We start from the raw sequence: 22,963 nt of genomic DNA, 5'->3' as shown, positions 1-22,963 counted from the left end.
CAAGGAGGGAGTGGGGACAGAAATGCACCTGTACCATGGCCTGTGGGTGCCACAGAAACACACATAAAACTTGGAGTAACACTGTCTGGTGTGTGAATGTGGCGTGGGACCCAGAAGTATGTGGGCCAAATGCAACTGCACAGGATGCATAGCCCTAAAGTTGCCACAGCATGGGATCCCCAATTATTAGAAATAGGATCTTGGTTTTACCTCTCAGCTCTAGCCACACTGTTTCACCCAGCAATATGGTGGGACACTGGGGTCAGTATTGACTTAGTTGGGAGAAAGTAATCTCCTGAGTCACCCACACCCTTTCTTGCAGCCCTGCACCCCTTAGCACCATGCAGGGGCCTTTGGGTCAATGCTGACTTACAGGAGAAAGGGCCCCTTACTGGGTCACCCAAACCACTCCCTGTACCAATTGCTTTCTCCTTGAAAGTCTTCCACCTAAATACTGACCTTTCCTAGCACAAGAAACCTGGCTCAATCTTAGCCCAAGTCAGTTAGCCTGAAGACAGGGGAAGGGAGACAAGAAGATGTGTGGTGGGGAGCAGCAGAAAGCTGTGAGGATGTGGTGAAGGCAGAGAGCATAGCGGATGTGGGGAGGAGGTGTTCATATTGTGTCAATGCAGAATTGAAAAGGCAGTAGAGGTTTCAATAACAAGGCCCTGGGGGGTTGGTCTCTGCATGTGGTTAAACGCTCGGAGTCACAAGTGATTGGTGAGTCATCATTCCATTCCACCTGTGAGCCAATGTAGGTCTCATTCTCAAAACCATATGCAACACTGAGATTACAATGATACAAAGCATTTCCAAGAGGTCAAAGTGCAGGTGGTACTGTTCTGCGGGCCACGCTTCCGAGCATTGTTCTGTCTGTGGTTTACAGATAATAAACAGGGTGTCATGTGACCCAGCATCGCTCTCACCCTGCTCATGGAAAACCCCACAATCTATATACCAGGCATACCTCACTAACCCCACCCCCTACAAGCACTATTATTTGGCCTCCTTGCTGCCATTCTCAGCAGAGAAGCTTGGAGTAAATGGGTCATGGAGACTTAACACCCCTTTAACTCATGGAGGTGGTCACTGCAAGTCAGGGATGGGGCATTCTCACAGAGCAGTGTGTGAAGAAGCCTGCACCAACCACTGCCCATGCTGTCCCTGTTGGGTGGACTTCAGGCTCCAAAGAATGTCAGTCCAGCATCTTTTCCCAGCATCAAATTCACTGTAGCCTTAAAACCAATTAGTGGGCTCACTAAACCACTTCAATCATCATCTGTGATTGAAAGAAGGAGGTGATATTTTGTTCCTAGTTAACTAGGCATAAACTCACAGTTCTGCTCTGCCTGACACTGCTTTGAACTGGGGTGAGGGATCATAAAAAGTCATAGAAATTGGAATAACTGACCCTTCTGAGAAGGGAAGCTGGATCTGGAAGAACTGTCTAAGAAAACAGAAGATATTATAACCCTTGAAGAGATAAGTTTCAAGGTAACAGATTATGGCTGCCACTGAGGAAAGTTCAAAAAGTAAGGACCAAATACATGCCCCCAACTCACACCCCAAAAGAGTAGAGAAGCATTAAGAGGCCCAGTTCATTCCTATGCTGTACCACCTTAATACTGTACCAGCATAAATGAACTGCCACACTGATGGATCTGGCCCCGCACAGAATTCCTTGGATGTATGTGTCATCATGCCAGGGACATTCTTGAGCACTACAGGAGCAGGTCTGGAGCACTGTGTACTCTGGCTATTCCCAGCTGCTGCAATGCCCCTTTAGAGGCTGTGTATTCATTGAGCACAAGTTAGTACAACCCTTGGGATATTGAAGCAGGTCTTCCCCCGTCTAGAATATGTAAGGTCCAGAGGTGACATAAAGCATCCTTTGATTCTCTTTCCAAAACCAAACTCAGTCTGGCATAAGGATGACTGGGCCAAAGCTGTCAATTTTTGTTGGTTTAGGTAACCTGTGTGTAGACTCAATGTTTCAGTAGATGGCAGCAAAGAGTATAAGGAAACCCTATTTGCAAAGCCTTTATTTGTACAGTTGAGATGATGTGACTCAGAAACAATGCCAAGATGAGTGTTAGGATATAGATATTCAGGCCTGTCTGCAAAGGCCTATACTTTAAGAATTTAGTTGTATTCTTATCATAGGCACCAACTTTCTCCGGTGCCGGTAGGTGCTCGTGCCCCCCTGCCCCTGGCCCCGCCTCAACTCGACCCTTTCCCTAGCCCCACCCCCATTCCAATCCCTTCCCCAAAGTCCCACCCCAACTCCGCCCGCTCCCATCCCCTATAGGATCCCTTCCCCAAATTCCCGCCCCAGTCCTGCCTCTTCCCTCAGCGTGCCATGTTCCCCCTCTTCCCCCCTTTCCCCCCGCCCCGCGAAACAGCTGTTTCACAGCACAAGCACTGGAAGGGAGGGAAGCAGGATACAGTGGCGCTCGCGGAGGAGGTGGAGGCGGAGATGAGCTGGAGCAGGAGGGCAGGGCGGGGCCACGGGGAGCTGCCGGTGGGTGTTCAGCATCCACTAATTTTTCTCCGTGGGTGCTCCAGCCCTGGAGCACCCACGGAGTCGGCACCTATGATTCTTATCACTTAGCTAGTCATAGAGGTATAAAAGAAAGACTCAAAATCACTGTCTGCCAGTGTAAGGGCCTTCTCTTACTGTGACAGTCTGAGGCCCTGTTCTTAGGCTAAGGCCTTTGGCTAAGCAGTAGAAGCCAGCCATAAGCTGGGAAGTGAACGGTCACATCCTCACCAGTCACACTGAAATAAGATGCTGTTGGGCTGTTAGGAATACAATCCTGTCCTGATAATGCCTATCACCTCCAGAGAAAGGGAAGAGCCTAGAAGATTTAAAGAAAACTTAGTTTGATAGCATCCTGTCTGGCAAGAACTCACTTATCAATAGCTGGGATGTGAAATCCTCATTTTGCTGTTCTATCATTGTAGTCCCCATTTCCTGATTGTTTGTCTGTATAATCTCTGTCTGGTTCTGTGATAGTTTCTGTCTGCTGTATAATTAATTTTGTTGGGTATAAACTACTTAAGGTGGTGGGATATAATTGGTTAAATAATCATGTTACAATATGTTAGGATTGGTTACCTATTTCAGTAAAATGATTGGTTAAGGTTTAGCTAAGCAGAACTCAAGTTTTACTGTATAGTCTGCAGTCAATTAGGAAGCGGGGTGGGTGAGAACAGGGAATGGGGGTGTGGGAACTGGAATTATGTTTCACTAAGGAGGGGAATGGGAACAGGGAATGGGAACAGGAACACAGGCAAGGCTCTGTGGTGTCAGAGCTGGGAAGGGGGACACTGAGGAAGGAAACTGGAATCATTGCTTGCTGGAAGTTCACCCCAATAAACACTGAATTGTTTGCACCTTCGGACTTTGGGTATTGTTGCTCTCTGTTCATGCAAGAAGGACCAGGAAAGTAAGTGGGTGAAGGAATAAGCCCTCTAACAATGAGATCAGGATTTTTTGGGAGTTCTGATTAAATAAGTGCCATTTCTGTTATGACCGGATCAAACCAACAATACCTCTCATTCCTGCCCTGCAGCCCCCTGCTATTCCAGTCCTGGGCTCCCCACACAGCTCTGCTGATTCCCTCAATCGTTTTTTTTTTTTTCTGTTCCTGTATCAGGCTTCTCCAGGGTATAATTCGATAATCATAATGAACAGGAGGGTTTTTTTGTTGTTTTTTTTTTCCATCTATGGCTGGGATTCACTGATGTAATTTCACTCTGAGGGACATTGTTCACCTAGTCCTGTGGAGGGGAAAGATGTCTAGCTCTCATTAGACCATTATATACTAAGGTCTTCTTTTTATTTTGTTCAATTCCACCTTGGTTTTGTACCCCTCCCCTCATGCAGGAGAAAAGTTATGACCTGATACAAGATGGATGAGCATTTTCCAGATCACCCTGATGTCACTTCCTGCCTCTATTCTACAAGTAGCACATTTCTCTGGTGATTCAAGTTAAGTACTGTATGCAAAGAGAAGTATGTCTCAGCTCTACGCACTTCTTCTGTGGCTCCTCATCACTCCTTGTAAGTGTTTATAGAGACTTATTCAAAGAGAGAACAAAGAAAGAAGAGCAAGAGAGAGGGGAGGTGAAAGAAATTAAGGGACAGTGATAGATAGATAGATCAAGCAAACATGCAAGAAAAAAATGACAGACTGAGAAAATAAGAGAGCCTGCAGGCAGGCAGACACAGGACATCCAGGACATGGTTCTCCCAATGAAATTGATATTCTTTTGTGTTTTTAATCTCTCCCTTGTTCTCATGCTGTCTGATTGCAGAGGGTAGTATGGGCACTTTGTACAGATCCCTAACCCTTTGCTCTTACTATCTCTCCATCAGTTCTCTGTGAAGAGAGGGAGCAGGTGGTACTGTCCCAGGTACCCAGGTGGGTGACACAGAAGACTGAGACCATGGCCAAACTGCACTGCCATCAGAACAACACAGATCATGGCTGGATGTACTGGTACCAACAGCCGGTAGCACAGCGGGGGCTGGAGCTCATAGGAGTGCTAATTAAAGGAACCCCAGAACCCACTTTTGAGGAGCATTTCAGGGACAACAGATTCAGTATGGTACGTGACAATGACAGACACTGCACACTGCAGATAGATCTGCTGAAGATCAGGGACTCGGCCTTGTATTTTTGTGCCACCAGTCACACACTGTTGCAAAATCCTGAAGCTGCCAGACAAAAACTGGACTTGGGACTCAAAATATATTACCTTGGGTAGCTGTGATCTGTACAGAACTCATACACTGAGCAGGACTAGCCCTGATCAGCATATGAGTGGGAGCCTTCCAAGCAAATACAAGGCAATGCAGTGAGTGGTGTCAGGGACTTCTTTCCCTTTAGTCAGTACAGTTCCCAATGCCCCAGTATGATGCTAAGAGGTGCTCTGCTGCTGGGGGTGACATTATTTGGAAGCAATATAAGAGTTAAAGCCCAGGGCCAGTCATGATGCTTAAAGGTCCTAAAGCAATTGAATAGACCACATGTGTCTGACGAAGTGGGTATTCACCCACGAAAGCTCATGCTCCAATACGTCTCTTAGTCTATAAGGTGCCACAGGACTCTTTGTTGCTTTTTACAGATCCAGATTAACATGGCTACCCCTCTGATATCTGGGTTCAAAGACACTGTAGGAATGCTGGTCCCTCAGTCATGTGGGCCCAGATCCTCAAAGGTATTTAGATTTGAGGAGCCAGGCCATGGTGCTTATACAAGTGGATGGAGGAACCACATGAGTAAAAGAGACAGGCTTCTTGGGATGAAATGAGCCAGGATAGAAATCCGTGCCCTGCACGCACACACACACACGTGCACACACACACACACACATGTGCGCACGCACACACACACACACACACAGTTGTTAAACCTCTACATAGGCTCGGTGGCTGGCTTTTTATTTCTTCTGACCTGGTTCTCCCCATCCCTGACTTATTCCATTAAACTAAGTGCTGAGAGTCTGAGTTCATGCTCAAAGGATAACAAAGCCATAGTGTCTTCCCGTTATTCTCACCTGATCTCATGGATCCTGTATGAATAATTTCCTGTTCTGCTGGGATTGAGTGGGAATGCATGCATCTGTGTCTGTGCTGAATTTCTAGAGCTAATCAAAACCCAGGAAACATTTTTATTCAAAGCTTTGTCAGATAAAATTCCCTATGAACATTTTCTGACCAGCTCAGCTGAGTTCTCTGTGGGTGAGAGTCTAACTAGGTATGTGCATGTTTGTTTGTGACTTTACATGTGCATCTATACATATGATTCGGGGGGGGGGGCATTCATGTGACTCTCCATACCTGCCTCTGAATGTGTGTGACAGCACATATCCTTCTGCAGTGTATTTGTGCCTTTGCTATTCTCTGCATGTTCTTGGGTGTGTGTCTGCACATGCTTCTGTGTGCATATGCCTGTATAACCACTCAGTATTATGTGTCATTTCTATCATGTGCTTGTGCTTGTATTTATGTCTCTATGTGTATCTGAGAGACCAGGTGGGTGAGGTGATATCTTTTATTGGACCAACTTCTTTGGGTGAGAGAGACAAGTTTTCCAGCTACACAAAGCTCTTCTTTGGGTCTGGGAAAGTTGCTTAGGCCTGGTCTACACTAGGTGTTTAAACCGGTTTTAGGAGCGTAAAACCGATTTAACGCCACACCCGTCCACACTGAGAGGCCCTTTATATCAGTATAAAGGGCTCTTTAAACCTGTTTCTGTACTCCTCCCTAATGAGAGGAGTAGCGCTAGTATCGGAATTACCATATCGGATTAGGGTTAGTGTGGCCGCAGGTCGACGGTATTGGCCTCCGGGCGGTATCCCACAGTGCACCTCTGACCGCTCTGGACAGCAATCTGAACTCGGATGCAGTGGCCAGGTAGACAGGAAAAGCCCTGCGAACTTTTGAATATTTCCTGTTTGCCTAGCGTGGAGCTCAGATCAGCACGTGTGGCGATGCAGTTAAAAATCAAAATAAAGAAAGAGCTCCTGCATGGACCATGCAGATGTGATCGCTGTAAGGGCAGGCAAATCTGTTCTATCAGCTCTCCATTACAGAAGACGAAATTCAAAATCATTTTTAAAAAATCTCCAGACAGACGCCATAGCAGGGGCTCAGCGCACTGCTGCGTGACAAACGTAACGGAAAGCCAAAGAATCAAATGGACGCTCATGGACTGGAGGACTCAAGCTATCCCACAGTTCCTGCAGTCTCCGAAAAGTATTTGCATTCTTGGCTGAGCTCCAAATGCTTCTAGGGTCAAACACAGTGTCCGCGGTGGGTCAGGGCATAGCTCGGCAATTTACGCACCCCCCCACCCACCCCCAGAAGTGAAAGAGAAAACAATCCTCTCTTGACTCTTTAACATGTCACCCTATCTTTACTGAATGCTGCAGATAGACCTGATGCTGCAGCACTCAACACCAACATCCTTGCTCCCCCCGCCATGGGTGGCTGATGGTGCAATATGACTGGTATCCGTTCTCGTCATCAGCCTATTGGCACATGGGGCAGTACAAAAGGACTGGTAACCATGCAGACTAGCATCGGTGAGGTCTATCAAGGGTGCCTGGCCCTAATTTTTCCTGGTAGATGGTGCAGTATGGCTGATAACCATCATCGTCATAGCAACAGGGGGCTGAGCTCTGTCAGCCCCCACCCTTCATGTGTAAAAAAAAGATTCAATTGCCCCTGGACTAGCAGAGGGATGCTGGGCTCCTCTCCTCCACATTCCTTACTGTCCTGTCTGGACTATCATAGCAGCTGGAGGCTGCCTTCCACTCATTTCTCACTAACAAGTCAGTGTGTCTTATTCCTGCATTCTTTATTACTTCATCACACAAGTGGGGGGACAATGCTACAGTAGCCCAGGAAGGCTGGGGGAAGAATGGAATCAACAGGTGGGGTTGTTGCAGGAGCACCCCCTGTGAATAGCATACAGCTCATAATTTCTGCAGGATCTGACACAGAGCAGCTGTGCTCTCTGATACAGTGGTTCTCTAGTACACTTGCCCATATTCTAGGCGGGACTGATTCTATTTTTAGATACCAAAAAGGAGAGATTGACTCTGGGAGTCATTCCCAATTTTGGCTTTTGCACCCCTGGCTAAGAGCAGCCAGGGGCATTTATGACAGCAGCAAATGGTGCAAAACGACTGGTAGCCATGATCATCTTTTTACCAATTTATGGATTGGTAGATGGTGCAGTATGGCTGGTAACCATCTCTGCTGTCATGCAAAAGCAAAAGCATGCTGCTGTGTAGCGCTGCTGAATCGCCTCTGTCAGCGGCATCTAGTACACATACGGTGACAGTCACAAAAGGCAAAACAGGCTCCATGATTGCCATGCTATGGCATCTGCCAGGGCAATCCAGGGAAAAAAGCCGCGAAATGCTTGTCTGCCCTTGCTTTCCCAGAGGAAGGAGTGACTGACGACATTTACCCAGAACCACCCGCGACAATGATTTTTGCCCCATCAGGCACTGGGATCTCAACCCGGAAATTCCAAGGGGCGGGGGAGGCTGCGGGAACTATGGGATAGCTACGGAATAGCTACCCACAGTGCAACGCTCCAGAAGTCGACGCTAGCCTCGGACCGTGGACGCACACCACCGATTTAATGTGTTTAGTGTGGCCGCGCGCACTCGATTTTATACAATCTGTTTTACAAAACCGTTTATGCAAATTCGGAATAGTCCCGTAGTGTAGACGTACCCTTAGAGTGTCATAGCTACATATAATTTCCTGGGACCAACATGACTACAACAACACTGCCTACAACCTATGTGTATCTGCACAGCTGTCTGTACACGAGCGTCTAGGCGGGGTACCTCTGTGTGGTTTCCCACCTGTCACAGCTCCCCTCTTCCTCTCGTAAGCTATAAATACCAGTTTGGCTTAGTGAGGGGTAGTAGGGAGGGAGCAGAGAGAGCATAACAAGTTCCTGCTTAGAGAAACCCAGGAACACCTCTATCCGGCCAGGTGTCTGTTTGGTACGATCATCCCCTAGCAACATCATCTGTTTCCCCTTGTTTATTCAGTATAAGCACAAACCCTGCCTTTTCCCCAGGCCCTGCCTCTGCTGGGTGTCTCTGGGGCGGGGCTGAGGGAGGAGATGTTTTTGTATGAGGTTGAATGATTGTGGGGACAGCAGGGCCACGGTGATACATTCCTTAGGGAGGCCTTTACAAAAACCTCCCTCATGTAGTCGAGAGGATGTAAGGGCCCCTGGGATATGTGCACTTCTTGACACCCAGGGCTCCACTGGGAACTGCCTGCACATTTTCAAAGATTTGTTCATCCCAACCCTGAAGTGTTCCTGGGCCATATCCACAAAGGATGATTCCCAACCAAGACCACACAGCAGATCCCAGGGGGAGAAGATTCTCTTTGGCTCACCCAATAGCTCTTCTATCTATGGGACCCCCCAGGACAGGACAGTCTGCACCAGATGGGCATCCTCTGTGAAGGAATAAAATGTGGGTGGTTGTCTTTGAAAGTCAAGCCACATGGCAGCCACGTTCCTCCACATGCCACCTTTCTGCACCTTCCATCAGTGTCTCAAAGTCTCTTTCCCAGAGGGCCTAGTGTCGCCGGAATCCCACCCCAAGGTGGCTGGGGAAAACTGTGGTTGATTTCGCCAGGCCTAGCAACACTGTGTTCTGGCAACATCGTGTACTTTGGAGAGGGCACCAGACTCACTGTTTTAGGTAAGTGACTTCAGGAATTAGAGATCTAAAAAAGTCTATCACCTCCCATCTTCTCCATCCTCCCACCTCCAACTCTCCCAGGTGAGAGTATACCCTACAGGAGATTCTCCAGGATGCTCTCCAGACCAGTTTTCAATGTTTCATATGAGGGGCTTCCACCACTTCCCTTTGGGACTCGGCCCACAGCCTAATCCATCTTATCATTAGACAATATTTTGTAACATAGCCAGCCATACTTTGGCCAGGGGGCCAGGCTGACAGTGTTGGGTAAGTTTCCTCTGGGCCATTCTGTCTATTATCCCAAGCAAGTTCTGTTTCCTCTCTTCCCTGGGTGTTACAAGATGATTATCACAGTTCCCCCTCCCCGCCTTTGCTCTGGGGAGCGGTGTATTTTGAGATGGTCTTTGTAGCGCTGTGATTCATCTCCAGCACAATTTGGTTCAGGGACACGAGTGATTGTATTAGGTAAGGAAAGAAGCTCAGGCATTAAATAATTGGTGACAATGAAATATCTTTTTCAAGAGTAAATGAAAAAGTCATGTGCGCAAATGTGTCCAGAATAGGGTCTGAAGGAACAGGTTGCAGCATGGGGTGGGTGAAATCCAGAAGAAGATCCCCTCCCTTTCCCATGCACACCACCACCACTGCCCTTTGACTGCAGGAAAGGGTCACTGCTTTTAAAATTACATGAGAACAGGAGTCTCAACCTGGGCTCGGTTGGGGGCTGGGGTTGAGATAGATAGATAGATAGATAGATAGATAGATAGATAGATAGATAGATAGATAGATAGATAGATAGATAGATATTCCAAGTGAACACAGGGGTTTTTCATTATATCCGTCCTCCATAAAAACATCATAAAAACTCAGTGCTTGGAGGTTGTTGGGGGGACGGGGAGCGGCAGACACATTATCTTATGTAAGATTACCTAAATCTGTTGTGTCTCCTTAGATAATCCACACCCTCTCCCCCAACTGGTAACTTCCCTGAGGCTGCCTTATTCCCATAGCTGAGGGCAGGTGATTCCTGTACCCCTTCATAGCACTGTGAAAATACACCACAGTACTTTGGCGAGGGTACCAGGCTGACAGTGTTGGGTAAGTTTCTTCGTGGACATTCTGTCTATTATCCCAAGCAAGGTCCATTAGTGAAGGGATGTCTGACAACAGCAGCAGACAGCAGTGAGGGGTTGATTTACTAGACAGAAATAAATGAATATAATAGCTAGGATAAAGGTGACTAACGGTAGGTATGAGAACCATTTGCAAGGGTGCAAAGACGGAAAGGAGGCCCCATTTCCAGGATCATTTAAAGTGAGTACTGAGACAAAGCCCTAGAGACTGCACTGCAGGGGGTAACCCTGCCCTGGCTATGGGATTGGGGAAGGAAGGTAAATCTTTGCCATCTCTAACTTCTACGATGTGACTCAAACAGCCAAATTCCCAGAGGCTTGCAAATAGGCATCGGGCTGACATTTCACCAGGTAAATTCAGCATTCAAGGAAGGGTAAAAGGAGCAGAGAACAGGGTTGACCTGAGAAATGGCAGACCCTGGGGGGGCAGTGGTGTTTCTAGGCTGTGGGGTGTTTCTAGGCTGTGGGTCTATCACTGTGTAACTACGCTGAAGCTTACTTCGGCGAAGGCACCAGGCTCACAGTGCTAGGTAAGCGAAATCCAAGCAGATTAAAAGTCACTGCTGTAAAGGTGCTGGCAAATTTTTGGAAGGGATCAGGTTGGGGAGAGTCAGGGGTGTCCTGGAATATCTCCTATAGTGCTTGTATACCCTGAAAAGGAGGCAGGTGGGCAAAGAGTCCATGGGAAGATCTAGAGAAGGATTGTTTTTTTCTCAAAGCTTGTCACTTTCCTTGTCTCCCCAAAGCACTTTAAGTGCAGCATATTGTGCAAACAAATGTAGCTAATGTTCTGAGCTCAACTATCACTGGTATGTAGCCTCTGGCATTACAACATGTTTTAACTGAAAGAGAAGAAATGTAGTCTGGACAGCAGCTCTTTCCAATAAGTGCCCTGTGGTTCTCAAATCTCCACCTGGAACAGCCCATGAGGGTTGAGCAGAAGGGAACTCAGTTTAATGTCTCCTCCAAAGCAGTTTAATGTGCTTTCCAATGGGGCATCATCCCCTCTTCCCCATAGCACTGATGCTATGCCAGCACCGGGTGCTCCAATTAGAGGTTAGAAGAAAGCCTGGTTTAATGTCTCCTTCGCCTTAACAGAAATTTCAGGGTAATAATCACTGCCATTTGGAATGCTGCCTGGAAGTTTTAGCAGTGAGCAAATGGGCTGTGTAAACACACAGCCGGTATATTTTGGAGAGGGGACCAGGCTCACAGTTCTAGGTAAGAAAATGCATCTTCCAAAGTATCTGTGAACCAAGCTTAACAAAATCTACAGTTCCTGTCTGGGGGAATTTGTCTCCGTATAACTATTTCTTTTTTAGTTAGACACATAGCAGGGAGAGCAGGCGTTTTCCCATTTAACCCCAGTAAGATCGGTGTCTAATATGTAACCATGAGAAAGGTGGACATTCTACCTTATCATTTCAATTTTACCTTCGGAGGTAACTTTTCCCACAGTTGCACTGATTTCAGTGGGTGGCAGGATAAAAAGTGGTCCTTGGTCATTTAAGTAAACAAAGAAATGGAGAGAAAAAGGAAAACACACAGAAGAACCCAGACAGGGACAAAGGCAAAGAGACATGCGGAGTCAGAGAATGTGAATGTGGAAGCCATTCGGAGAAGGGACGAGAATTTGCCAAAGCATCTTGCTAGTTGAACTAAAAATAATAAAGCTGGAGATAATATAGAAAGCAAGGCAATAAATCTTCGTGCCACGATTTGAGTGTTTCAAGAGAGAGACTGAGGGAGCTCAGTGTATGTAACCCAGGGGAGAGCTGGCTCAAGGTGGTGGTGGGACTTGATCAGACTCTGTAGATCCCTCCAAAGGAACAGGGAATTATCTACATAAATGAAGACAGAAAGAACAGGAGGCAGCTGCCTAAAGCGAAGGTTGGAAAGGTTTAGGGCAGGCTATTAACAGACATTTCTGTGCTAGTGTTACATGGCATGGGGGACAATTACCTGCTGGCACAAGCCAGTGAGCAGCTTGTGCCCTGAGAACACAACATGTACAGGTTCCCCCCATACTCCTGTGACTAGTGTTTACTAGCCTCCAGCAACTGCTGGGGGAGAGGAGATCAAGGCTCCCTTGGGCTTTACATTTTGGGCTGTCTCTGCCTTTGAAGACGTTCACTTTGATTATAACAGTTTCACGCTGTGTTCTTACAATTCCCCGCTGAACTTCGGCCAAGGGACCCAAGTGACTGTCTTAGGTAAGTGGAGGCAGCCAGCAAAACTGCAGGGATCTAACAATTGTCTGCCACTGGCTCTGGGAGAGGCTTCTATAGGAACACATTGTCATCTGCCACACAGATAGACAGAGACCAGTATTTACCAGTCAGTGGTGCTCAGACCCTACTGAGAATGCTATGCATGGTATAGATCCCCGCTCTATAGCTCCGCTGAGACCCTACCTCGAAAACTCCATTCAGTTCTGGGTCCCTCAGTGCCAGAAAGATATTGACAGAGCAGGAGGGGGGCTGAAGGATGAGAAATGATTAAGAGAAAATATGTTTCACTGGATTAAATGCCAGCAAAGCATTATACATGCATGGGAAAGTTAAGCAGAGAGAGGAATTATTTAGGGTGCTCCAAGAGGGTAAGTATAGCATCAACAGGATAAAACTGAGGAAAAGTGGGGAATGCCAGGCTGCAAAGGGGTGAGTAGTCTTAACAGGCCGATCAGAAGATCTGTTAGGCAGGGTATGGGATGGGGAGTGGCCCAAGGAAAGTGAGAATTGCTTAGGACAATGAAGGCTAGGATTGCATAAAGCACTATCCAAACAGGATACAAGTAACTCACACTGGGAGTAACTCCCACTCCTTATGCAAGGAGAATCCCTCCTGTGGGGGCTTGGAGAGCGGGTGGAAAGAAGGTGGAAGGCTGGAAAGGATTAAAGCTGGATGGAATATGACCTGATTCTAGGACCACAATGCTGTGTTCAGCACTCCCAAACAGGCAGATTCCCTCATCACCCAGAGGCCAAGAATTGCTCTCCTGGGGCAGGACAGATGGGAGATTTCAGGGTCTTTGGCTGACAGTAAAGAGGAGGAAGAGAACTTCTCCTTCACTGCAGCCCACCACCTCCTCCCCTCTCCTCCCCTCTCCAGCAACAACTTTGCTGATAGGGGTGTCAGGCTGTGTTCTGCAAATATACTGTACTTTGGAGAGGGAACACGGCTCACAGTTCTGGGTAAGAGATATCAGCAATACTGTCTGGGCCAGAGCTAGCAGGTCATAGGCTGGCAAATACAGCAATAAAAAGGTTTGGGGAAAGACACTGAGAGAGACAGAGGGAGAGGAAGGGAGTTGATGACTGGGGAAGAGAACAAACTAATCAGCCCCATTATTGCTATTAAACTTGTCCTGGGCATAGACAACTGCAGCATTAACTTTGCCAACATTTTCTTGCCATGCTAATAAAGTTATTGGCAAAGAAAGAAAGAAAGAAAGATGATATATGGTTCTAATCTCATGTGGTTAATGGCTGGAGCATCTCCTTCAAGTCCGGAATGGGAGGAGATCTCACATCTAATCAGGGAAAAAAGGGAGAGCACATGGGCCCCTGGAGTTATACTCTATATCTAGATTGCCATATACATCTGATGGAAACGTCTGGAACCCCTGCTCAGTGCCCACTTAGGGTGCTAGCTGGACTCTCTTAGAAATGAAGCCCATGCAGTGACAGTACCCCACAATTAGACTACACCTATTCAGAGGTGGTGCATCTGCCCCCTCTCCCACCCTGATCCAGTATAATTCCTGGGATGACTCTGTCTTCCTATTGCAATATCTAAGGTAGCATCTGTCCCTGAAGAGGGGGTGAGGGGAAGAAGACTGAGGTCAGGGTACAGACATTCATTAGCAATAGGACTATTCTGCAGCAACTGGGAGAACAAACAGAGAGATTGGATGGGGGTATAAAGGAGAGGGGAGGTAGGAGAAGGAACTTGGAGGATAAACACTGACCCTGGGAATGTGTGGTGATGCTGAGGCTGAGGTGCAGAAAAAGGGGATGAGGTGGAAAGGGAAATGAGGGATCTTTTGAAATATGAGGTCTGATCCAAATCATCATTGGGGAGCACATACAGTATATTAGTCTTCTAAATGATGCTGAGACAGCACAGCTGGATGGCTAGATGCACATACTTTCTTCTGAGCATGCCTTTGGCTATGATTCTGGAAGAGTCCAGCATTTTAAGGGTTAACAATGGCATCTCGTGGGGAGCAGCCCAGGACTGGGTAGTGAATAGTTTTGATGTTGCAATGCAAAGCTGTGCTCCACAGACATCCAGTATTTTGGAGTCGGAACTCGACTGACAGTTCTGGGTGAGTGAAAATGATGACAAAATAACATAACATACACCCCATGCTGGGAGAGGACTGGGTTTGGGAGTGTGAAAGGGGCAGGATTCTTGAAGCATGGATCGGTGAAACTGAATGAAGAGGGAAGCCTTTGGGGTAGATAGCAGAATGTAGAATATTCTCCGCAAGTGTCATTGCTTGAGTTATTTAAAACTAGGGCAGGACAAAGCCCAGGAGACTAGAATATAGAGAACAATTCTGCACGGGCTAGGAGAAAATAGACTAAATACAATCTAATAGCACTTTATGGAGATGGCAGCATTCCCTAGCCCCACCAAAGCAGTCCTGTTCTGCCCAGTCCCTAAGGAGTGTAGAGTGGTTTTGGTGCAGCTCCAAGAGGCTGTGAACTGGAGCAAGCACACAGTATTTTGGAGCAGGGACACAGCTGACAGTTCTGGGTGAGTGGAAAAGGAAGGAAAGAAAGAAAGAAAGAATAGCAGGCAAAAAGACTAGAATAAAAACCAGTTTTTAGAAGCATTTCTGGTGGCAGCCAAATTGATGAACTTGTCTCTAAAGGGGTTAATCTAGAGAAAAGAGGGACAGAGAAACAGATAGACAGAGATTAAGTCAGCCAGTGAGGGACAAAGCAGAGAAACATGAAATAATGAAAAACAGGTAAGTAGATATGAGTCCCTGTTCCAGGGCATTTGTAGCACTGGGGGGAAATGCTGTGCTCTGGTTCTGGCTCAGTGCAATATTTTGGAGACGGGACCCGACTCACAGTTTTAGGTAAGAAAAATAGCTAGTTTTATCAACTCATGGTCTGTCTCTAGCAGCCCAGTGGGATCTTTACATTTCCTAAGAAACCCATAGTCAATAAAAGGCATTTTCATTTTGGGAAGATAGGATCCGCAAAAGGAAGGTGAAAAACACTTGGGTGAAATTGCGACTCTCTTGTCATCAATGGCAAAACTCCCACTGATTTTAATAAGGCCAGCGTTTTACCCCCCGAGTTTTTTTTCTTGCTGGTTTGTGACTTCACCAACATATATCAGAAAAGATAATTCTGTCCCTAACGTTATGTGATCTGTGAGGGACATGTCTGGAGAACATATTTAAGGAGAGTGTACTGGATTTGTAATAAAAAGGTGACGAAAAAAGGAATAAAAAAGGGAAACAGACAAAGAAGACATACAAGGGAGAAAGATAGGGAATGATGAAATACTAAGGAGGAAGATGATTTTTGTTAAGTGTAGTCCATGAGGGAATAACTAGGGATAAAGGGACTGGAACTGAATTAAAGAGAAATCCTTCACATAGTGTATTGGGAATTATTTCTAGTGTGTGGGGGGAGAGATCTTGAAATAATTTCCAAAGGGAAATGGTCAAAGCCCCTTGAGAGTGTACTGTAAGGCAGTGGTTCGCAACAAGGGATATACATACCCCTGGGGGTACTCAGAGGTCTTACAGGGGGTATGTCAACTCACCTAGATATTTGCCTAGTTTTACAACAGGCCCCATGAAAAGCTCTAGCAAAGTCAGTACAAACTAAAATTTCATACAGACAATGATTTGTTTATACTGCGCTATATACTATATCAGTGTTTCTCAAACTGGGGATCATGATTTCGTTTATAATTATATGGTAAAAATGAAAAAGTGAGCAATTTTTCAGTACTAGTGTGCTGTGACACTTTTGTATTTTTATATCTGATTTTGTGAGCAAGTAGTTTTTAAGTGAGGTGGAATTTGGGGGTACGCAAGACAAACAACCTCCTGAAAGGGATGTAATAGTCTGGAAAGGTTGAGAATCATTTCTGTAAGGAATAGCCTTGCTCTGCTTGAGAAGAGGGGGTACAGTAAGTGTAATGAAACAAGTCTTTGCCCCATGTCTAAGGGCTGAGATTCTGCTCACTCAGACACACATTTTCAGACACAACTTAACAGACCTTCACCATTAGAAAATGTTGTTGAGTGGTGATCCTTATTTTTTCTATTCACTATTCTTATCCATGTGCTCCTGGTTCTGCAATATATTACAGCAGCCCATTCAATCTCTCTATAATGCTGGTAGAAGAGACACGGGGATGGTTGGATGAATAGGAGCACTAGTTAAAAATAGGAATTCTTTTGTCAGAAAAAATTTGAAGGAAACAATAAAACATAATTTCACTCAACATTTCTACAGAATGTTTCCAATTTTTTGATAAAATAATTAGAAACAAAAAAATTTCAACCATCCATAATTAATAGCTTGATTTTAGGCTATATTCATACAGGTGCACAGATAATGTGTTAATTTAATCATATATACTAGGAATGTGGTAAGAAAACTCTTCATAATAAGATTGAGTATTTTGCATCCATAAATTTCAAAGCACTTCATTAGGGTGGGTGGACATTACAAGTTTTACAGCTTGGGAAACTGAGGCACAGATCAGGCAAGTGACTTGCCCAAGGTCACATAACAGGTGTGGCCTAGATGGGAACAGAACCCAAGCCTCTTTGTTCATGGCCCAGTTTTCAAAAGAGCTCTCCACCCAACATGTTGAGCCTTTGAAAATCTGGCCTCCTAGTTTGCTGCATAAATGTGAGTTAAGCTCTTTTGAAAATCTGGCCCACAGAGTCTGGTGCTCTGTTCATTGCAACGCACTGCCTCCTCTGTCCAGTAAGGCACTGTCTAGTCATCATTCTGTTGGAGAAAAACTGCATTTTGTTTATACATAAGTCATCCTGCTATCTTATTTTTCTCACTCCTAGAAGACACCAGTCTGCATATTTGGTTATCAGTTGCAAGGTCGTAATAACTTTTTATACAGTTTCTTTCCCTCTCACCTCACACCATCCTCGCTTCTACAAGTCTCACGTCATTAGGGTTACAGTGTGGCCTGACTCTTGCTAACTGACTGACATGCATTAAGATCCCCTTCAAATCCTTGTTAATTCTTTCCCTACTTCCACAATTCCCTTGAAGAAATAATATATGTGGAGGACGAATGGGGATCTCTTTCAGAAGGTGGCAGGACAAAGAGGGAAAACCTAGGGTCCAGGAAGGAAAATCTAGTATTAAACAACAGGAAAAAATTATTATGAGCCAGAGGAAGTGAGCCATGGAATTGACTTCCCTCATGGAATGGGTGAAGGATCCCCTCTGCCACTGCAAAGTCAAGGGCAGGATAAAGAAAACTGTAGTGGAAGCGATGGAGCTGATGAGTCCTGTGAAAGTGGGAAGTATATCAGTCGCAGAGGTCCTCCCTATGTGCTTTTCATGGTCATATAGGTTTGTTGTCACATGTGTTCATTTTGTCTCTATAGAGAGACACCACAGGTCTAGTCCTGCAGTCCCTATTTAGGCAAAACTTCCATTGGCTTTAATGAGAGTTTGGCCTGTGTGAGGAGTGTGTAGAGTAAAGCCCTTGAACTGTAAGTTGCTACTTTGCTCAATTTTACTACTGCCCTGTGTCTCTGTGCTCTGGATATGAACAGTATTTTGGCACAGGAACCAAACTGACTGTCCTGGGTAAGGAAGGGTTTGTTTGTTTGTTTGTTTGTTTGTTTGTTTGTTTGTTTGTTTGTTTGTTTGCTAAATAACAAAACATTCACAGTCTTGGGCTTCTGTCTCAAGCTTCTCTTTGGATATTTGTGGGCTGGATTTTTTATTTCTTTTGTCCTTTTTAAAATTGCCGGAGAGAAAGCAAGGAGAGCTTGCTGAGAGATTGGAAAGTTTGGGTTAGCAAAAGGAGAGTGCAGTCTTCAGCATCTTTTTCTGAGGTGAAACACAGAGCACACCAATGCAGTAAGGAATTACAGAGCAACAGGGCTCAATGAATGACTAGATACAAAGACTTTACATTTGCTCTGTAGCTGTCTTTTTTAAATATTGGGGCCAGAATCTGCAGCCAGCACTTTCTATTGACTTTAGTGGAAGTGGTACTTATACAGTGGTTACTGATTCAGACTTGAGTACAGTATAATAAAAAATATAATTTTCTCTTTTGATTTAAAATGATGGACCTCCTCTGTAGAGTTCTAAAGAGGGCATTGAATCTGCCTGTAGAAGCATCTCCCTCCTCCCACAACAGAGTCAGATACATGGATCTAGGAGGGGTTGTTGGCAGAAGGCAAGAGAGGGTTTGTGCAGGGCTCTCTGTGTCATCTTGATTTCTGTTCCAGAGGATTTGTCTAATATCACTGCCCCTGAAGTGGCCATCTTTCCCCCGTCGAAGCAGGAGATCAAACAGAAGAGGAAGGCCACCCTGGTATGCCTGGCCACAAATTTCTACCCTGACCACATCAAGCTGGTTTGGCGGGTGAACGGTGATGAGAGGAAAGAGGGGGTGAGGACGGACGAATCTCTCCTGGACAAAAACAAAGAAAAATACTCACTGACCAGCCGCTTGAGGATCTCACACCAGGAATGGTCCAATCCCAAGAACAGATTCCAGTGCTTTGTTGAGTTCTACGGGAGTGAGACAATATCATATGATAAAGTAATCAATGGTGTAGCTGGTGAGTACTGAGCGCAAAAGCCCTAGTGTGCTGGGGTCTGGCCTCTGCAGCATTCCCACCTCTGGGGTTAGGAGTTGGAATGAAAGGCAGGGCTCCTGCCCAGCTCACCAGGGCATCACCACTTAAATCACTGCTGTCCCAAGAGAGAGTCCAAGGGCTTGGCTACACTTACAAATTTGCAGCGCTGCAGCAGGGTGTGAAAACACACCCTCTGCAGCGCTGCAAATTGTGGCGATACAAAGCGCCAGTGTAGTCAAAGCCCCAGCGCTGGGAGCCGCGCTCCCAGCGCTGTCCGTTATTCCCCACAGGGAGGTGGAGTACGGACAGCGCTGGGAGAGTTTTCTCCCAGCGCTGGCGCTTTGACTACACTTAGCGCTTCAAAGAGTGGAAATTGTCACTGCAGAGTTCTGCAAAGCAGAGTAATTTCCTAAACCCTGGGGCACCAGGATCACTGTTTGCCACACTCCAGCCTCTGCCAGCCCTTGGATCTGAGACCTGGACTGGAATCCAATTCAGCTGTCCTACAAGCTAGTGAATAGACAAATAATTCTCCCTTCCCCCTTCCCCCACCCAATTAATTGTGGGAAACTTGGAGTTCCTTGTAAAAAGCACAGATAGCTGGGCTCAGATACTAACTTCTGCTTGTTTCTCCTTTCAGATTGCAGTGTCTCAGAAGGTCAGTTAAAGTCCCTTCTCCCTCTGTACTGTATGCATGTGTGCATGTGCACATGAATGTTCAGGTGTGCATGCTCGTATGTATACACTGATGTACTGCTGTGGATGTTTGTGCATGTGGGCATGTGTATTCATGCTGTCATGCACAGGTGTGCATGTGCTTATGTGCATATTTGTATGTGTGGGTGCACATGTGTGTACATGTTTCTTGGTTCACAGAGATGTGAATGTGCACGTGTGAGTATGTGCATAGGCACACACACTGGGACTCACACCCCTCCACTTACAAAAAGTTCTGTGGGACCTGTACTAACCACCAGTGGTCAGGACCTCAGCTTTAGATCTCATCCTAAAGATATAACCTTCAGCAGCGCAGAGCCCCTAAGCCCACACTGGGTCATTAGGATCAGTACTGACTCAGAAGGGAGACCACCCCCTATTGAGTCACATACCCCACTCTCTGCAGCAAAGCACCCCCTAGCTCCACACTGATGTATTGGAATCAATGTTATCTTTGGGGGAAGGCTGCCACCTTCTGAGTCACCACTTCTTCAGACTCTTATGTTTTCCTTAGAAGTCTTCAGACCAATTTGGAGATCCACCCCTCCCTAGTGGTACAGCCACAGGCAGCCAAATGGGCAGTCAGTGGATTTTACAGATAAGCATTGCACCATCTTCTGCTAATCTACAGGATTAAAAGACCCCCAACCTGGGCTGGGTAAATTCTCCAAAGAAATCTTTCACTTCTCTGTTGGTTTTGTTGTATTATTTTCCCCCTTGCTTTTCAGAGTCGTATCTGAGAAGTGCCATGGCAGGCAAGAGTGTATACGTTCTGCTCATTTTCAAGAGCGCTTTGTATGGGGTCTTTGTGATGGGGCTAATGCTAAGGAACAAGGTGAGAGCAGGTTTCTTATTCTATGCACTCTGGGCCAGGTCCATTCTAACTTGAATAGAGGTGGTGGCTGGGGAGGGGACTAATTTGGACAAAACAAGAACAGCCATGAACCTCTGCCACCACCACCCCAAATGAAATCTCCACAACTTTTAAGATGCAGAAAAGTTCAGTTACGTTTTTTTTTCCCATCATGTCTCTGCACCTCCTGGTTTGCAACAGAGTAAACTAGAGTGATGGAGAGAGTGCAAGTGTTGAGAGAGAAAGGGAGAGAGAGAATGCAGGAGAGAGACAAGAGAAGGAAGAGGAAGAGTGAAATGTGACAAAGACAAAAGATGGGGAATGAGAGAAAACTGAGAGAAGAGGAAGAAAGATGAGAGAGAAACAACAGAGGAAAAATGAGAGAACAGAAACCCCGCTTTGCATCCAGCATTTATAATGGCGTTAAATATATTTAAAAGTATTTTTAATGTATAAGAGTTGGGGGGGGTCTCACTCGGAGCTTGCTATGTGAAAGGGGTCACCAGTACAAAAGTCTGAGAACTCCTGAGAAAGAGAATCAGAAAAGATGTGAGGGAAAGAGAAAGAAAAAAAGAGATAAATAGATATGTAGAGAGAAAGAATAAAAAATGAAAGAGAGAGTGAGTTAAGAAAGCTTGTTTATCTAGTGGTGTGCTTGCAGTCATCCATTCTTTCTCATTTTTAACAGTGCTTATCGGAAATATCTTGAGGCCATCTGAGCTGACTCTTTCTTTTCCAATCACACATGAGGCCTTCAGCATAGTCAAGCAGAAACCACACTGTTTCTGTTGTACAGAAACTTTCATAGCCTTAGTGACTGAATGGGAAAATTCAGTGTAAGGTTTCACCCATCAGATATGCCCCTGACCATTACTTAACAGGAAGCGCCAACAATAAAATAGCAGTGAATCTCCTCCAGCTATAGCACTGGCTGGTGGCAGTGGGAATCTGAGAAATTACAGATAAAAAGACACATTTGGCCACAATTTGTCCATTTTCTTCCCCCTCACCAGCTAATAGAGGGTTGTTCCGTGAGGTCTAGTCCCAGGGTCAATTTGTGTCTATCCTTGAGGTGTACACCATTCAAACACAGTGACCCTGACTTTTCTGTTACTAAGGGTTTGTCTACACTTAAAACGCTGCAGCACTTCAGTGAAGACACTACCTACACTGGTGAGAATGGTTCTTCTGTAAGAGGAGGTAATCCACCTCCCCGAGAGGTGGTAGCTACGTCAATGGGAAAATTCTCCTGTTGACCTAGTGCTGTCTGTACCAGGGGTTAGGTCAGTTTAACTCTGTCACTCAGGGGTGTGGATTTTTCACACTCCTGAGCAACATGGTTATACTGACCTAATTTTCTAGTGTAGACCAGCCCTTGCACCAGTATTATGTTGGTGTGATCCCATTAATGTAAATGGAGTTATTCCTGATTTACACCAGCATCAGTGAAAGGAGAATCAGCTGATCTATCTATCTATCTATCTATCTATCTATCTATCTATCTATTAAAATACTGATCTAATTTAATCAACCTTCTGTCCGTTAGGTACCCAGTACATATTTAGTTCCTTTAATGTCGCCTCATAAATTAATCTATCTAGATCCTTAATCTATGATCCAGAATGGAGATGGGATGGCTGTGCATGAACAAGCTGCACTATGGAAAACTTGACTGTTTGCTCCTCCCCCTGGTGTTTTAATCACAGGATGATTATTGCTTGGTTTTCAGCAGTTAGTGGTGTCCCATGACTAATCTCCAGTTCTATTCCCTTCCCTCCCACAGCAAGTGCAGTAGAAGAAGCTGGCCCGAGGTGGATGACACAGCTGCCTGGAGAAAGAAGGAGCTGCAGCTGCATTAGTTTTACAAGTCCTGATTTTTTTCAGAAACCAGCACAGCACTTAGGCTTTTGTTACAATAAATGTACAAAGACAGCAATTTGGGGTTGTCTGGCTGTATTTGCTAGTTTGAGACAGCAGCTTTTAATAAACACTTATGAAATCCTTAGTGAAGTTTTCTGCATTTTTTTGTCAGCTGCTGAAACAAAAATGCCTGTAACATTCACAGAACTTAGAGAACATAGTGTATTAGACTGGCTTTGTTTGTGAATACATGAGTGAATGATGTCAGGCCACGGAAAGGATAAGCGACCTAACGCTACTGCCAGCTAAGTG

General features: G+C 45.6%; 1 gene segment (V, D, J or C); it reads left to right on the top strand.

Moving 5' to 3' along the window:
* The first annotated feature begins 4,452 nt into the window (after positions 1–4,452).
* LOC120369557 lies at positions 4,453–22,796 on the top strand. The segment is given in 6 exon segments: positions 4,453–4,614; positions 12,439–12,601; positions 18,868–19,203; positions 19,862–19,879; positions 20,667–20,773; positions 22,575–22,796. Coding segments are annotated over 6 exon segments (798 nt in total).
* The last annotated feature ends 167 nt before the right edge of the window (positions 22,797–22,963 follow it).

Source organism: Mauremys reevesii, linkage group 1 (genome assembly GCF_016161935.1).
Source record: "Mauremys reevesii isolate NIE-2019 linkage group 1, ASM1616193v1, whole genome shotgun sequence".
In the NCBI taxonomy this organism is placed as follows: Eukaryota; Metazoa; Chordata; order Testudines; family Geoemydidae; genus Mauremys; species Mauremys reevesii.
Note: the sequence above shows the minus strand (reverse complement) of the source record. Positions and strands in the feature narration are given on the sequence as shown.